This window comes from Montipora foliosa, chromosome 8, assembly GCF_036669935.1.
Source record: "Montipora foliosa isolate CH-2021 chromosome 8, ASM3666993v2, whole genome shotgun sequence".
In the NCBI taxonomy this organism is placed as follows: domain Eukaryota; kingdom Metazoa; phylum Cnidaria; class Anthozoa; order Scleractinia; family Acroporidae; genus Montipora; species Montipora foliosa.
Window position 1 is genome coordinate 15303720 of NC_090876.1, and position 12760 is coordinate 15316479.

Sequence of the window (12760 nt, forward strand, 5' to 3'; positions counted from 1 at the left end):
TTTTATCACTAAACGAATGTTTGCACTGGAACAAAAAACCAGTTTGACGAGAGGAACCAGAATAAAATGACAAGACGATAAGTTGAAAGAGTGGACTGCGAGTTCAGGGCATCCCTTAGGCTCCTTTTCCTTCTCCTGGTAAAGGAAGAAACTAAAAAGGATGCTCTGCCCTGTTAACAACTCATTTCCACCACACTATTTATTGTAAATTTAATTTTATGATAGATTGTAACTAAATACTGTTACTCCCTCAATACAAAGTTGCGTTATTTAAAACATTACTGATCATGAGTGTTCCACTGTGTGCATCCAATTGTTGCTTTATTTGGGTCGGCATTCATTGTTGCATTGATTTTTGATCAGTTCCTCTCTTGTTCAATTTATTGCATCATATCACAATCATTCCGCTGGATGTTGCTGCTCTATTCTCCTTGGGTGTCACGCAGTACACCGCGTTACATTGCAGAAGATGCTGTACCTCCCTCCCGCCTTTTGCCCTCGACATGAAAAATCATGCGATTAAGCTGAGGTAAGACGCCCACACGCAATTGGTTGGTTGACTAAGGCACATATAGTTTAAAAAATTGATGGATCGAAATTCCATTGAATATCACAGTTTGAACACGGCTGGCAAGATGAATCTTTATTATCGCCGTTGACGAAGATGACCCTTCATCTCTTGAATGCTGTTGACAAGAGGACGATTTGAATTCGAACATGTCCCAAGCACTAGATCCAGACCCTACTCGCTTTTCTGAGCAAAAGCGGTCTCCGCAGCATCTTCGTATTTCCGTGGGAAAGATAACCAAACCCAAGAAAACAAATCAGCTAATGTATCTTTATTTTTTACTTCCAACGCACAAAGTCAAAACTGGCAAAGATCACGATACTCTTTGGCAACCGCTAATATTCTTTTGTCTTGAAGGAATCGTAAAGAAAATGTAATTTGACTTGAAAGTCATGCCTCCAACGATTTTTGTGGGAAAAGAGATAAATCGAAGTGGGTTGCCGGGGAGCACTCACGACCTACCAGCGATGTGTCCAAAGGTTCCATTTCCGTATTCAGGCGTCCGATGTGGGTTGAATTTGGTTAGTTCGCTACACTGCTCCGAGACGTTTTCCCCCACCCCTCCATTTTTTCATCTGAGTTAATTTGCTTTGATTTTAATTATATTTATGGGAGTAAATGTTAGCGTTTTTTTAATTATTTCTGATGTTGTGTCTTCTGGAACTTTATTTGTGGCGGATCAAGTACCATCCGCAAATCCCACCGCAAAATTAAACCCCGCAAAATAACACTGCAACACGGTATACGTAAATAAAACTCTTACTCCATGATGGTTTTACACACGTGTTTAAACTTGGCGGGCTAGAGTGTGCTTTTCCGCGCCCCGAAGGATGCAACAAGAAGACAAGTGAACAGCCATGACAAGATACTGTCTTAATTTCGACTTCCCCTAACAAGACTGAGCGTTTCAAATCAACATGGAGTGCCTTGTGTGAATTGCATACAATGGAAACGGGTGAAACTGTCTTTGTTTTTGGATGAAAATCCCTTGTCCTGCTGAAAATCTACTTTTGCGGGTTTTAATATCGGGCGAAAAATTAGCGTCTTACAAAACTGGTCAAACCAGGTTCCGGTGATTCATAAACTGAAAAAGAACCACTTTAACTTAAAGTCTCTGATAATATGTAGATGAGCACAAACAGCTTCTACTTATTGGGGAGACTAAATTAAACAAAACCTAATTTTGAGCAAAGATACTAGTTCAGATAGCCAAAATCATTTGAACCAAATACATAGGTGCGGTGGGCATGAGATCCTAATATTAATTTCAATCTACAAAAAGACCCAAGCTTTTGACAGAAAGTACGACTACATGCATTCCTACTCCTAATCATTTCTCCGTCAGAAGGGGAACTCGAACATCTGAAAATACGAGAAAAGGGAGATACTGGGTGCGATGAAATATAACTCACCCGATTTTCACGTAACAAGGCCACTTTGTTCTCAGGGAGAACCTCCAGAGAGACGTAGTTCTGCTCTTGCTTTCGACTCTGCCTGTTAAATTCCAGAAAAGCCTCAAAAAATGGCTTGGGGTTAAAACACGGGGAAAAATACACATTTAGGATTAGCAAGACTGACAACCGACATAAAAGATTTCTGTATTTCGCGCCGTGACATAGAAGACACGAAACGGGGATCTGTGTTTGCAATTTTCCGCCTTATCAGCATAGGCCGGCACACCCATGAGAGAGGAAAATGTTCATGGATGAACACGAAATCAAATACAGTAAACACCTGCATACCAGAACACGTGGATGAATAACATCAGGCTGAAATTTGGCCAATAAGCACCACCATATAACTAAGAACAAATTCAGCCTGAAAATAAAACATGGTCTTGGTATAAAGGGAAATGGTATTTGAATAAGGAAACAATGCAGTGCAGTAACTCATATCAAAGTACCATGGTATTAAGAAGCATGACAAAACCGAAAGCACCGTATGTTAATTACACCTCTAGTAATGGAGAAATTTTGAAGTTAGTTCAGAAACCAATGTTAAGAACATTTTTAAGAACACTTTCAGGCTAATTTCTCCCGAAGAACCCCTCAAATAAGAACCACGATCAGCCTGAAGCCTGGAATCATAGTTCTTAGGTTCGGGTGTTTACTGTATACACTTTCTCACGGCACCCCATCGCCATGCTTGTCTGGAGTTTTTCACGGGCAACTGTCCAATTAAGAGAGGCTCAAAAGGGCTTTGGAAGTAATCATTGGGTTCCCACTGGAAACAAAAAATTACAACACTACTGCCGACCCTTTCAGTAGAAGAACGTTTTGATAGTTTGTCATCCATACATATTGTCAAGCCAATTTTTAACGGTTGTCCCCCAGTCTGCAGTTGTTGCTATGGTAACGGGCACAGAACTGCAAAAAGACCCTCTAAACCTCAGTTTTTTGGGAAAAATATCTTAATCAATCAATTCGGTGACCTAGACGTACATTTTTTTCAATTTTCGAAAAACCCCATTGAATTTTCTTATAAACCAAATTAACAGTATAGGAAAAAATCGAATTCTCAGAAGTACACTTGAGTTATTTATGAAAACGCTATTGAAAGCCTACTACCAACTAGATAATATGCTTTTTCACTTTTTATTATCATGCAAAGAAACGAATCTTAACGTATTAGGCAAAAAATCAAGCTAGGTCACTGCACTATGAGTTTTTTCATGACTATTGCTCCAACAACATCTGAACAAAATTAATTTACAGTTTTCCCCGATTTTAGGCCACATTGCGTGTGTGGCCATACACGGAGCGCGCCCTCATCTAAAAACTCTTCTAAGACTCCATAAACATACATAATTGAGATCTCTCACAAACCATACAATCACAACTATTGAAATTGCAGTGCACTAATACACCTTCTCCTGAAAATTTGAGCCCGATATATCAGATAACTTTTTGAGGACACATGCCTGGAAAATTGTTAACTTACACAAAATGATTGAAGTTGATCCGCGCACACATCTGGGCAATTTAAGAAATTGTCTCTTTTTGACATCTGAAAAATTCAGGTGATTTTGACGGGATTCGAACCCAGGACCTCTGCGATGTCGATGCAAGCTCTGTCAACTGAGCTATGAAGTCACTCATTTAGGATCTGAACACTTTGTTGGGCTAATGTCGTCTCGTGAAAGGACTCGATGAATGAAAGAAATGCATAAATATTCGCAGTACGAGTTATAGACGAATGACAGAAAGATCTTAGCACTTAGCTGGACAATTTAAGCAATTGTGAATGTCTCTTTTTGACGCAGGAAAAGTTCAGGAGGCTTCAAGGAGGTTCGAACCAAGACCTCAGAATGACACCGAATGGATGGGCTCATTAGCGCTTCTTCAACCCAACAAGTTATCACCTTTTTATGGACAATATTTCGCTTAATTATCATCCAAAAAAAGGCTCAAATTTTGGGAAATGATACTGTCAACAAGTTCTTTGAACTTAAAAGAACAACTCGCTGATAACATGATGCCTTGTTATATATATAATCTTTGCGGATTCAGCGCTCGTTTTTGTGGCTTCCCCTCCAGTCACTGAGGGTTCCAAAGCCCACAAAAGCGTCACCTACAAGGCTTTGTGGATCTCGAAAGGAACAAACATGTCGGGTGTACAATCAATGTCAGAATTTTTCCTACCGTATATTATAAAAACGTTTGTAGAGCTAACAATCTTAATCATTACCTACACTTTCTAAAATTAAGCATGGTAAGAATAGATCGAGTCTTTGCGGCCAAGAACATAAATGTTCGACGAGAAACAGCCCATTCATCCGGGAGTCGAACTCGGGACACCCTGATCAACGAGAAAAGTTCTCCTCCGACCTGGGCCAGTGTTTCGTTAAGAATTTTGAATTACCTCGTATCCTATCAAGGATTTGCGCGACTTAGAGAATTTATCGAGTTCCAGCCAATTGTGACTCTCGGCCAGCGCTCTGACTTTCAACCAGTAGAATCTGATGAGAAAAACAACCAATGACTGCATGCAAGGATGAACTAAACGTTTTTCCATTTGCCCCGACCCCACAGCCTGAGTGCGCTGTGTAGTTAGAAAAGCAAGCTGACGGCGCATCTCTACATCTACATCTACATCTACATCTACATCTACATCTACATCTACGTATCCAGTACTCGGCAAAGTCCCTATTTGACTTATGGCTGTATCTGCTTAGGCGGCCTAACAGAGATGTTAGTTATTCGAGCATATACCGTGTAAATAAAAAGTAACGCGGGAATGAATAATGGTAGTTTTATAAAGCTTGAATTTTCCGCCGGTCGAGATTCAGACGTCAATAATCGTCAAATGAAAATTGCCCAGTTATATATCTGAGACAAAGTTAATGTTCCCTTGCTTTTTAGAGATGATGTTATAGAACTACTTCAAAACAGACTTCTCTCGGTGATGCGAAGCCAACAGTGTAATCGAAATCCTGGCCCGCGTACAGGCGTTAGTGTGTTTTGCGAGCGAGTTTTTTAAGGTAAATATCGTAATGTCTCTAGAGAAAAATGAGAGAGAGTGAGGTGAGCTTTATATTGTTGAAGACAAAATATCGAGCAAATATCAAAAGTTGGATGTCGAAAGCAATGGAACTAAAATCAACCAATTCTTCATACACCGTAATTATGGGGAAAAACCTCTTCGTTTTTTTTTTTCCAAAGTTCCAGCAGGTTTTCGATAGCTTGGCTTTCCAGTGTTTTTTTTAAGTTTCTGAACGCGCGGCTCAAAAAATTCCTTGCAAAACACGACATATCGCAAACACGATATATGCTCGAATAACTTCCTTTGAAATACAAACAGATCCCCTGGGTATTTCCACTAAGTCCACTAATAACAGATCATTTACATACATCGTGGACTTATGCTAAACATCTCTAATACACCACCTTTTTAGAGACATTACCGACCGGGCCTACGGTTTATAGTCCTTATCCGAGAAGACTTGAAAGGCTAACCATTGAAAAACTAAATTAAAAAGGTATTTTTCCTGAGGTATTATTTCCTGAGCGTTGATCCGGCCGCGGTTCGATCCCGCGACCTCCCGCGTGACAGCCCGATGCTCAACGAACTGAGCCACCGGTGCGCAGTTGCTCACTTTAGAACACAATGTTCTAAAATTACTTAAATGGTTAATGAAGATTAAGTAAGGAGCCACCGAAACGGTCGGCTCAGTCGGTTGAGGATCGGACTACTGTGTGGAAGGTCGCGGGAACAAAACTCCGGCCGGACACACCGTGACACTCAGGGTCTTCAAATAACTGAGGAGAAAGTGCTACTTTTGAAATGACATCTGCAAATGGCTAGACTGTCTAGTCTTCTCGTAAAACTGTAGGCACCGACTTACAAGCCTTTAATACTGGTTCACAACTCTGTGGGATGAAAAAGAACTGACACACTAATTGCAAGGAGCAAAGCATGGAGTACCCGGTGTTATGGTCCTTGGAGTATATCCAGGTTGGGAGGGTAAACGCACGGAAATCGATCTCTGTAAGGACTCCGTGTCCTAGTTAACAATTAGACCCTTCGCCCGCAAGGGCTACGGATCAATAGCCCATGAGGCAAAGCCTAATTTAATTTAGAGAGGCAATCATGTTGTAGGATGTCACCGACTTGCTCTATCCAACATTATTGGTCTTTGGAAAACAGTAAAAATCGATATCCGAAAAAGGATACTTGATTTTTATAATCGAAGTAACAGCTAAGACCATTGGTAGACCGTCCTTTCAGAGCGCCCCTTTTTGTAAAAACATTGATACTGTACATGAAGACAATTTCCCAATTCTGACTGGCTATGAGAAATGCAGTTTTCAGATAACATGGTGCAGAAAAAGGGAAATTCTGTGCAAGAGCTAACCTACCAGGCATTCTAATTCGTCAACGATCAAAGAAAGCCCGGCACAGATAGCCAATCAAGTGCTATCCCTGGATGGCGCAATTTTTTGCGTGATTACGTGATACGCGTGCATAAATTCTGCTTAATTATGACAGGCTTTCCCGACGTTTTTCCATGTCTGCTATGAATAAGTAATCACATGAATTTTCTCGTGCAATTTGGAATAAATAAACTCTGGTCATTTTTGCTAAAGACGACAAATTGCCCTTTCCCGCCGTACGGGCTCGTGCAATTTTGTTTGTCTTTCAAAAACAAAATAAGTCGTGCTCATTTGCTCCAAATTGCATTCGAAATCCTGTGACTCCCTGTACAAACTTTCACAAAGAAAGTTCTACACCTTATTCCAAAATGGTCACCATTTACGTATTCTCTTGTTTGTTTGCAAATTAGCCCTTGCTGCCTCGTTCAAGGTTAAACATTCTTTTCAAATTTTTTTTTGAACCAGGAAATTTGCAATGAAACAAAAGAATACTGCAATGGCAGCCATTTTGGAATAAGGTGTACAACGTACGACATCTGTGGTGCTCGACTCGCATCAAAAACAAATCACGTGCCTTTTATCCGGGACTTTAAATTCCTTCTTCAGTTGCTCAGCAACTTTTAGGTCCCCTTCAAGCACGCACTATTAAGAACAAAAGCGAAAAAAAAAACTTGTTTGTCTTCTCTGATTGCTAAACAATCTTGTAAAATCAACAAAAACCCCAAAATAATCATGTATACTTTGTTCAAATGAGACTGTATATTGGCACCGAGGGTATTTAATGTCTTCTGTGCTGTGGATGGCAAAGATGAATAACGGATTTTGAACAATTAATTAAGGCTATTTTTCTTTTTGGGGAAAGGAAGGAGAGAAAAAGGGCACATAGCGACGGAATGCAAGAAGCTCGCAATGAAGTGTCATAAGAACTGGGGGTGGCTCAGGTGATACACTTGTGGCTTTGCAAGAAGCTTGGCTTTGACAGCGACAATTTGGGGTACCCAAACTGGTGCCTACACCAATGAATGAATCCAATCAACGGACGATACTCTAGGGCTTTAATAGCCAAGCAGACCAAACGATCGAGTCTAACAGGACTGGTGTTGTTCTATTCTTCAAGGTGACCAGGAAATGCCTCATCATAGAAGTTGCGTGCCCACTTGACATCAGGATCGGTATCGAGGAGATGGAAAACATCGATAAATATCAGGCCCCAGTTGTTCAAAGGGTGGATAGCGCTATCCAATGGATTACTCAATAAATTATTGGTTTTGCTGGTGTGTATCCGCTTGATAGCGATTTATCCGGTGGATAGCGTTATCCACCTTTTGAACAACAGAGGCCAGGACCTCAAAAGGAAGAGGAAAAGGATTTGGAAGTGCAAAGATGTTGGGATCATCATTGACCGAATGCAAAAATGGCCGCCAACAAATTATTCTTTTGTTTATTCACGAGTGTGAACGAGGCTCGTTAAGCTAATTAACACAAAGACAAAAGAATAATTTGTTGGCGGCCATTTTTGCATTCGGTCAATACCAGTCATAATTAGCTGGGCCATAAAGAACCCCTAGAGGAGTGCCGAAATGGCTTTGAGAGCTTGATGTGGAGGGCGGTGTTTGGTTAAAGCTATGTTTGATTCCAACGAAATTGAAGCTTTAATTTGTAAAACAGCGTGACTGTCAGTGAAGCGATTTATTTGAAATTGCATGTACAATATTATTCGTTTTTCCCCACAACAGAATGGAACAACCCAGGGTTTACATACTAAGAATACACTGTTCAAGTGGCGCAATAGCCTCTTGTACATCTCTGTAAGTCCCAATGCGAAATGATCATTCTGTAATCATTCTGTAATTTGAATACGGAATAGTTATAAGTCTACAGGCCTCCTATACGCGACTTCTCCTACACGACAAATTAGCAACGTTGGTTTGGCAACTATACCACATAATCATTCCAAAAACTCTTAGAGTGATACAATAAATTACAATAACTTACTTCGATTACTTATGGAGTTCTAAAGTGATGACGTCACAAAAATTAAACTTTTGAAATTATGGGATTCGTTGCGATATTTTGAAAGAACATCATATGGAAGGCCTACTTGCCAAAAACTGGTATTGTGGGGCAAATTGTCTCGGAGATACTACTCTCGTTTTGCTCTGATGACTCCATACTAATCCTTCTAAATTTGACTCCGTTCCTAATCTTATGAACTGAATCACATTTAGAAGGATTTGTATGGAGTCATCAGAGCTTAACTGGACTAATATCTCGAAGACTTTTTGCCCTGAAATGGTAATTGTTGGCGAGTAGGGCTTTTGGACGTTGTTCTTTCATACCCCGATTATTTTCTTTTCGCTGGCACACTTTAGGACTCTATTCGCAAATTTTAAGCTTCGCCATTTTAAATCAGTTCAAAGAGACCCTCTGCGTATATTGTCACATAAAGAATCTATACTTTGTTTTTGCCTTACCTGGTAGATGGTATCACTTAGGGAACTATCCAGAAATGTTTTTCTGTATTTTTCCTCCAGTTTTTCCTGATAATCCATTAGTTTGATTTGTTCTTCTGCTGCCTGTAAAACATAGAGGAGGGAGACTGGTTATGAAAGCCGGCGAGCTTCCAAGCGCGATTTGTTTGGTATGTTTTTTTTGGCCCTGTCACGTAATAATAATAATAATAATAATAATAATAATAATAATAATAATAATAATAATAATAATAATAATAGTAATAATAATAATAATAATAATAAACTACCAACGAACAATCAACGGACTGATTTTGAAATTGAAAGAGGACTTGCCGGACTTTCTTAATCGATATATTGTATGTAACTGCTTACTAGCTGGTCTAGTATAGTACGAAACCTTTTAGTTTTTATAGATTTCCATTAATTAGTATGTTAAGACCAAAGAGAAAGACACATATGTAATGGAATTTTTTTTACAATGGTCTAGTATAGTACGAAACCTTTTAGTTTTTATAGATTTCTATTAATTAGTATGTTAAGACCAAAGAGAAAGACACATACGTAATGGAATTTTTTTTATAATGCATATAAATGATTCATTATTTTATGATTACATTATTGTTGATTATTATAAAAAAATAAATAATAATAATCATAATAATAATAATAATAATAATAATATAGAAACCACTTGGAACCATGTCAACCAATCAGAACGTTTTTCATGTTATCTCACATTATAGAATCTTTAAGCTTGGAATGGTCTCTTAGCCAGGAACGTTATTTAGACCTTTAACAATGAACCGTGAAAATAAGCGAAAAGAACACAATTCGTCGAGGAAAAAAATTAACGCCTTTGAAACGTTTCTTGTCAGCAAACAACATACCTTTGCATAAAACTGGAAGCCTCCTTGCTGGTACGACATCTGTGCTTTGGATAGTGTTTTCAATTTGGCCTCCAGCGTCTACATTTAAGGCAAATAAAGGTCAATATAACAAAAAACTGCTTGCGAAAAATATGTGAAACAGTTTGCCATGCAAATTTACTTCATGATCGGGCTTTCAATTCCATTGTGGTCACCGCGAACGATGGAAGGAAAAATCGCACTCTGAATTCCGACTATTCAAAATACATGTAACAGTTTTGTATCCAAAACACATTCAACTTCCTTTGGAAAGCACTGAACTCTCTTTAGAAGTTGGATACCCTCAGCCGAAATCTTTGTTAAATGAAATATAAATGAAATAAAATAGAAAAGGGAGGGTTTTTATGTTTATACCCTCTCATCGTAGCTGTCTTGTACAAAGGCGTTTCCACTGTTTAGAAATTGATCATCCTGATAGAACAAGTCCACAAGAGTGCGGCGATCTTGATCCTTACAATACTGAAAAAAAAAGAAGAAAACGAAGCAGGGTTTGGATTACGTAGAATTAGAAATGCCCATAGTCAATCAATCAAAAAAATTGCTTCACCCCTTGGCGAACAAAGAAATAGTTTTCAATGACACTCAGCAAAGAGGGGGTTTTTCTCCTAAACAAGATTCGTGACTCATTTTTCTATAGTATTTTATATTCTGAGTCCTTCTCGTGATTTTGTGAGGAAGCAGAGATGGCGCAGTGTTGAGACGACTCGGCTCCATCCAATGTAGCCTGAATTCAAACTCCCAGACTTTGACGTCACCTGTGAGTTGAGTTCGTTTGTTCTCCACTCTGTTCAGAGAGTACTCCCAGTTTTCCCCGATTCTCAAAAACCAATCAACGATTTCATATGAGTTGAATTGATTTGATTTCTGTTCAGTTTCCCCGATAGTCCAGTTTCAAGTTCTCCATGACCCTTTAGGATATTGGTGGGTTTTTTTTTTCTAATCGTCTAAGTTGTCTTGTATGTGGGAGGCGCGGTGGTCTCATGGTCAGTGTGCGCGACTCCGGATCGAGTGGTCCTGGTCAGGGACATTGTGTTGTGTTCTTGGGCAAGACACTTTACTCCCACGGTGCCTCTCTCCACCCAGGTGTATAAATGGGTACCGGCGAATCTAATGCTAGGGGTAACCCTGCGATGGACTGCCATCCCATCCAGGGGAGAGTAGAAATACTCCCAGTCGCTTCATGCTATAGAAACCGGAGACAAGCGCCGGCCTGATAGGCCTTCAAGACTAGTAGCAGACTTAAGTTGTCTTGTAACTGAAGACGCTTTTCTCAGTTGAAGAATTCCACGTCACAAATTTTAAGTTTAAACTCGAGGCTGACAAGGTATCGACCACATCTCATCAGTTTTACGGGTAACGTAACATAGCTCCTTAAAAACCTGATATTCTCAGTACTAACTCTTGAAAAAGCTTAAAACAAAGCAACACACAAAAACTACTCCCCTAAGTAGAATGCCACAGGATCCCAAGACTCACCTTGATGTATAGCTTAAGGGCCACAGGACGGTAACGTATGGCCATCAAGAACTCGCCAAGAGTCAAATTATCTTTCAGGTGCATCACAACCATGTAAACTGAAAATAAATATCAAATACTACGGAAGCTGGCCAATTGTTGAGTCCAAAAGCTTTAGGAAAACTGGTACGAATGTGGCATTGAGGGAGCGTTTGCGCAGTTCGTACATACACGTTTTTTCATCTTCGACCACACATGCGCAAACGTCCGTAATGCACGGACTCCACGAGCGTGTTACAAAGGAAGTGCACATTTGCAGAGCTCTTGAATGCGCGACCTAACCTGTGTCGAATATCATTGCGGCAAGTTCATAACTCTTGGTAGTCGACGCAACAACATCAGTCGTCCAATAATATTGACAGAAATTATTGGATAAATATAAGCGTTACATAGTGTCACATTTTATAGCCGTGAACACTTGACAAAGGTCAGAACAACACAGTGCACAATTGAAGAGCTCTGCAGATATTATTAATGAACAATGAAAAAACCTTTGAAATCGGCTTTCGTATGACAAGAAGAATCAGGCATGTCTTAAGCCGTGTTCACATTAAGTCTCGATTGTGATTGAATAATAATCGTATTAAATATGAAATGGGTTCACATCAACTAATTACAGTCCCTGATTATAACTGAATTATAATTACTTCAAACAACCTCAAGGGGGTTGTTTGAAGTAATTACAGTGCGTAATTGAACAGAATGGCGAACGCGTGGTGGTATGAGCAGACAAAACTTCCAATCGCTTTATGGAGCGAAGATTTGGATTTGTCATCTTCTATTCTCAGAAGCTATCCTTGGTTCTCTCCTCGCGTCAAGCATGGTGATGATGATCGTTGCAGCCACGCGATACAGCGCCATTTTGTCTCACACTGCAATGTTACCCTATTGAATTTGAATTTTCGCAGATGTGAACAGAACCATAATTGAATAAAACTGAATGGAGTACGATAGCCTGAATTATACTTCCGTTTATCATAATTAACGTTGAGTGTGAACACGGCTTTAGATGTCATGATAATAACAGAAAAATAAGCTTCACAGCATGGGTGCGATCCAAAAATAGATTTCCAATAATTATCATGGGATACTGAGATTCGCTCCCTCACCTCGTTCTCTTGGGAGAGAGAGAAAAAAAAATCATGAAACTTGTCACTAAAATGGACTTGTGGATTTCAAATGGAAATAAAAGCGCTTGTAATCCTAGGAATGAAATAGGCAAAGTGATGGCCTCCGAGTAAGTTACCTAAATCTGTATCCCCACTCATAATGGCTTTCTCCAATGCCAGGTCATCTTTGTCCATGCGCATGAGCAGTGGAACTTGGTCAGCGGCCTTTGCTTCATAATCAAGCAACTACCAAAGGCAACGAAGCCACATTTCAACACTTAGACGCTTCCGTCAT

The 12760-nt window shown here is 39.6% G+C and overlaps 1 protein-coding gene across 1 annotated transcript in view; it reads right to left on the reverse strand.

Moving 5' to 3' along the window:
* Positions 1–12760, reverse strand: part of LOC137968303 (vacuolar protein sorting-associated protein 16 homolog) — a 60524-nt gene that overhangs the window by 22321 nt on the left and 25443 nt on the right. Inside the window, exons 17-24 of the mRNA XM_068814906.1 lie at positions 12603–12711; positions 11318–11415; positions 10196–10300; positions 9803–9880; positions 8916–9017; positions 7016–7083; positions 4430–4526; positions 1981–2094 (exon numbers count right to left, since the gene is read on the reverse strand). Of these exons, the coding sequence (XP_068671007.1) occupies positions 1981–2094; positions 4430–4526; positions 7016–7083; positions 8916–9017; positions 9803–9880; positions 10196–10300; positions 11318–11415; positions 12603–12711 (771 nt within the window). The remainder of the gene's footprint in view (positions 1–1980; positions 2095–4429; positions 4527–7015; positions 7084–8915; positions 9018–9802; positions 9881–10195; positions 10301–11317; positions 11416–12602; positions 12712–12760) is intronic.